This window comes from Dreissena polymorpha, chromosome 13 (assembly GCF_020536995.1).
Source record: "Dreissena polymorpha isolate Duluth1 chromosome 13, UMN_Dpol_1.0, whole genome shotgun sequence".
In the NCBI taxonomy this organism is placed as follows: domain Eukaryota; kingdom Metazoa; phylum Mollusca; class Bivalvia; order Myida; family Dreissenidae; genus Dreissena; species Dreissena polymorpha.
This window is the reverse complement of record NC_068367.1, coordinates 20,468,769-20,473,661: the sequence shown is the minus strand read 5'-3', so window position 1 is coordinate 20,473,661 and position 4,893 is coordinate 20,468,769. Positions and strand designations below refer to the sequence as shown.

The 4,893-nt window shown below is 33.2% G+C and overlaps 1 protein-coding gene across 1 annotated transcript; it reads left to right on the top strand.

The window, feature by feature from the left end:
* Positions 1-209: 209 nt before the first annotated feature.
* Positions 210-2,817, top strand: LOC127854504 (C3 and PZP-like alpha-2-macroglobulin domain-containing protein 8). The gene is made up of 5 exons (XM_052389569.1): positions 210-359; positions 621-730; positions 1,742-1,901; positions 2,148-2,253; positions 2,732-2,817. Exons 1-5 carry the CDS (start codon positions 210-212, stop codon positions 2,815-2,817), a joined length of 612 nt encoding a protein of 203 aa, XP_052245529.1.
* Positions 2,818-4,893: the final 2,076 nt, after the last annotated feature.

Genomic DNA, 4,893 nt, shown 5'->3' with positions numbered 1-4,893 from the left:
TTGAACTGGGCTTCCTGACAGTTCGGACTTATCAATTACAACCCTTTCATATAAGAACCATTCACTTAATTATCAAGTGATATATACAATATCTATATGGGGTCAGCCATTTTGTGAACAGATTTTTGTCATAACTTTTATTTGTAATGTTATAAAAAAAATCAACCTCGTAAACGAACTACTTGGATTCATGTTTACTTTACAACAATATGGTGTCATTGTTTGTACGTTTGAATCCACAGATTCCATTCAGTGCAATTCCCACGTTCCGTCCCCATGGCTCCCAGACAACTCCTGCTTACTACCAACCGCCGTCAGTATCACTGGAGGCTCATGGGAATGGAACTGCTCTTGTTCAGGTAAGACATACAATTTCTTTTTGATCTTAACACATCAATGTACCGAGGGAATTGACAGAAAATAAGTTAAGTTTGTTTGATTGAAGAATATTTTGTTGAGTTTCAATAGTGACGTTCTACATAAAAATTATGTTAACGATATAAAGAAATATCGAAAGACACATTGTTCGCAGCATTGTTTTATCAATAGTTCAGATCTTTAGGTCATGAAACGTTTGAACGGAATCGCATTGGAAAATCAATATTCATATCATTTTACAGGTGTCTGTGTCATTCAACGTTGAGACTGAACCTTCCCAGCCAGCATTTAACCTCACAGCCGAAGTGGTCCAGGATTCGCTGCACTCCATCGTTGTCAAAACATGTGCAAGGTAATCAACGATGTGTAATGTAGTAGTCAGAAGTGTAAGAAATCATAAACATAAACATTTAATGCATTGATTAAGTAATCTGACGAAGTTCAATACACTCTGCAACATATGGCAATAAAACATGAACCAAATTAACCAAAGTGTAGCAACGAAATGTCAGAAAAAAGTGCCAGTCCTAAAAAAGTTACGGCATAACAAAGCAGTGTTCCGTATAGCAATAGTCAAAATTTCAATGCTAGACGTGGTCTCGTTACATTGATTACACGAGAAACAAAATGCTCTTCTTCATTTTTTAATAACAATATATTCAACGTGAATTTACCGCTACGATATGCGAACATTTACTAGCAAACGTGCGATTGTCTTTGGGCAGCGTCGGAAGCACGACGTAGTTCCCATAGCTAAATTTTGTGAGTGTTTATGGGGCTTAAGTTGTCAGACAATATATTGATCTATTCATTTAGCGGATATTGACTGCTAAGTCAATCTGTGTTTAAACTTGCGTTATAGAAATTCTACTTATATGCTAATACTTTAGTGGTAATAAAAACGCATGCATGTTTAATACGCCAATAACTGCATGGATCTATTGCAATGCTGAAGTCGAAGACTCTCTACATTAAATAGTTATCGATACTCGCGCAAAGTTAACGCAATTTATACGCGCTGTATTTAGAAGTAAGAAATGTATGTCTATTTTAAAACTACGCGGCACCATATATTCAGTATCTTAGCTTTACATATGAAACATGGCAAATTTAAAGATAATATTATAATTTAAAAAAATCTACTTGTATAAAACGATTTTGTCAAACAAGTAGGTAAGTTACAAGAAAAATTTATTGGTGTCATTAAACGAATGATTTTGTGTCATTAAATGAATGATTTGAATATATTTTCAACAGCGATCGTAAAATATTTTTTTCTGCAACCACTAATATATACGTACATATGTACATTCGCCTTCTATTCCTGGACTCAACATAGACATCAGCACACCCCATGTTTCAGGTACCTGTATGCGTACTACCATGGTCCGGGCATGGCCGTCGTAGAAATTGATGTACCCACTGGATTTGAGGCGGACCTCGAGAGCAGATTCTCTGATATTTCTCTGTCGAGGAAATCTGAAATCAAGGACCAGAAAACGGTTGTGCTTTACTATGACGAGGTACGGTAAATTAATGTGTTTGAGATTTAATCAGCATCACCTGTGCACGCGCACACTATTAGAACTATTAGACATACGGATCGGTTTGTAAGTAAATAACATATTATTATAATTCAACTTATTACTGTCCATTCTTTATGACCAATAAATATTTGCTGTATTATAATGACAAGGAGATGCCGAAAAAGCATGTAGAGGTTTTCTCGTATTAGTATGATTTTACCACATGTATATTTTGTTTTAAAGATCAATCCAAACATAGAGACCTGCTGCTTTGTGGAGATGCTTCGCTCTGACCTCGTGGCCAACGTCAAGCCGTCCTCAGTCAGGGTCTACGATTACTATGAACCAGGTAGGTGTGAAATGCAAATTTTACGAGCACTTGTTTAAATTGTTAACTAACACATTGAAGCGTTAATTCCGTTTGCTTGAAATATTATGAAATCGTTGGTTGAATTATACTTAAAATATTGTTCACTATAACGCCGTCTTAAATTGAAAACCATGTTTTAATCTAGAATATCAAATACTGCCAAAATCAAATTATTAAATAATGTTTGCCAAGAATTGATCAATTTTGAATTTTGAGTTTATCTTTAGCACATGCTCCGTTTCAGAACGTTTCAAGGCCCTGAGATTCTACCAGTCCTCTATTCTGAGGGATTCATCTTTCTGTGACATCTGTGTCAACTGTGGCTGTTAAATGGTCAATCCAATAAAAACAAATCTAGAATATCAAATACTGCCAAAATCAAATTATTAAATAATGTTTGCCAAGAATTGATCAATTTTGAATTTTGAGTTTATCTTTAGCACATGTTCCGTTTCAGAACGTTTCAAGGCCCTGAGATTCTACCAGTCCTCTATTCTGAAGGATTCATCTTTCTCTGACATCTGTGTCAACTGTGGCTGTTAAATGGTCAATCCAATAAAAACAAAGCTCTGTTGTAAAACATGTTGTAATTTATTCATCATTTAAACAGATAAATCTAGTGTTGTTTTTTTAAAGATATGCGAACGGTTGAGCTAGTAACAAATGGCCAAAATTTTCAAAACAAATACTACACCACCAAAAACCGAATAGACACAAAGTCTCTCTAAGTGCTATCCATTGGTAACGTTATAAATGCATAAGGAGAATGATAGCGTAGAAAGGAGAACAGCCATTTGCTTGGTATGGTTTTAATAAATCACATATTTAAGCTGGATTCCTATTGGTCACTGATGTCCTTCAATTTCGTTCCTGATGAATATACAATCGAAATATTTTTATCTGAATCATTGACCGTAACCTAGGACCCACAGAACATGATTCTTATTTTTATTCTACATGTTAATTACAATTTCCTTTTGTTCTATAAAATATAAAAAGGCAAATTAAGTTTTCAAAATTAAAACACAACATTGGTACAAATATGTTCAACCTTACATCTTTTGAACCACTTTATTTTTTCATTATCTCTGGATAACCCCGAACATCTACCAGATTTGTGTCTCTAGATTATTATGTTATTAAATACAAGGTTTGCGTCGATAAGCTGGAGATCACTTCTATTTTTCCTTTCATATATACATTAAACACATTTATATAAAAATCGGTGACGAAATTGCCAACCTAAAAATACTTTTTTTAGTTGTTTTTTTTCTAATGGTTATTTTCAACTCTTTTTCCACAACAAATTACGTTAGAATATTGGCAATAGGTTGGTGAACATTTTGTGAATAGTGAATAAGGGGTTTCAATATTTTAAATACCATGTTCTGATTATTGAGGCCCATATAACAAATATTTGACTTATATTAAAAATTTTAAAGTATTACATTTGATATTTGAAATTTGATTGTATGAGAACATGACATTAGACAAGGATGAATATAAGGAAAATGCAGGAATAAATTGAGTAATGATTCAACCTGAAAGTTGAAAAATGTCTAAGTGCCTCCTTTAGTTTTGTTCATATGTAAATTTAGCAAGAAGTGAAGAACTTCTCAATAAATTAAATAAAATTTATTTATTTTCTGAGAAAATCCATATATATTTGTTTATCATGAGCAACTGAGGATTTCCAAAAATACTTCAGTCATGTTGTTGGTAAAGCGATCTGTCCAGGAAAGTCTGTTTTAATAGACAATAAAATATATATTTAGTATTTTACATAGAGCTACTATAAGATAATTGCAATTGGAAAAACCTTAATTTAAGTTTATCAGATAAAAATAATAATAATTTTATCAAATATATTTGTTTCTTATATGAATATAATGTTCGCATCTTTTAACTACAAGAAGGTCAGCACATAAGGTTGTCGTGAAGACCTGTACGAAAGCTCTGAACTTCAGTAATTTAATTGTTACTTTGTATATATATCTCCTAAAACTAGCATGGCTGATTTAAAAAAAAATAACATTGGCACCTTTTAAGAAGATGGCAGAAGAAAAAGACTCCATTTATTATTTGCGGTGATTTCAATGTTGACTGCTTAAAAACAGACTTTGACTTTAGTCCACTCGTACCTTGTATACCTATTCCGACAACAAAGTATGGGTCACTTCTTGATCAGATATACATCAACTCTAATGAACCAAAGTTTAACAGTGGAGCATTTGAGTCTTACTACTCAGATCATAAAGCTTTCTATATATCATGAGACATGAAGTGAAAATTGGAATGAAATACAAGAAAAGATTAAGGTCAATAAGGTCAGAATAGCTAGATAAAGAAAAATGCCCCGCCCTTTGGCGGTCATGTTTTTCAACTAACAAGAACCATTTTCAAACTCGTCTAAGATATTATTGGGATTAATCTTCTGACCAAGTTTCATGAAGATTGGACAATAAATGTGGCCTCTCGAGTGTTAACAAGGTTTTACTATAGCCATATACGGACAAATGCCCCGCCCCTTGGAAGCCATGTTTTTCAAGCAAACGTAACCATTTTAGAATTCATTTAAAATATCATTGAGACCAATATTCTGACCAAATTTCATGAAGA

Bases quoted from the DNA above. Each gene is read 5' to 3' on its own strand.
- LOC127854504 (XM_052389569.1), top strand. From the start codon at position 210: ATGGTGTCATTGTTTGTACGTTTGAATCCACAGATTCCATTCAGTGCA. The intron at 731-1,741 runs GTAATCAACGAT...CCCATGTTTCAG, and splicing joins GTTGTCAAAACATGTGCAAG to GTACCTGTATGCGTACTACC. The intron at 2,254-2,731 runs GTAGGTGTGAAA...GTTCCGTTTCAG, and splicing joins CTACGATTACTATGAACCAG to AACGTTTCAAGGCCCTGAGA.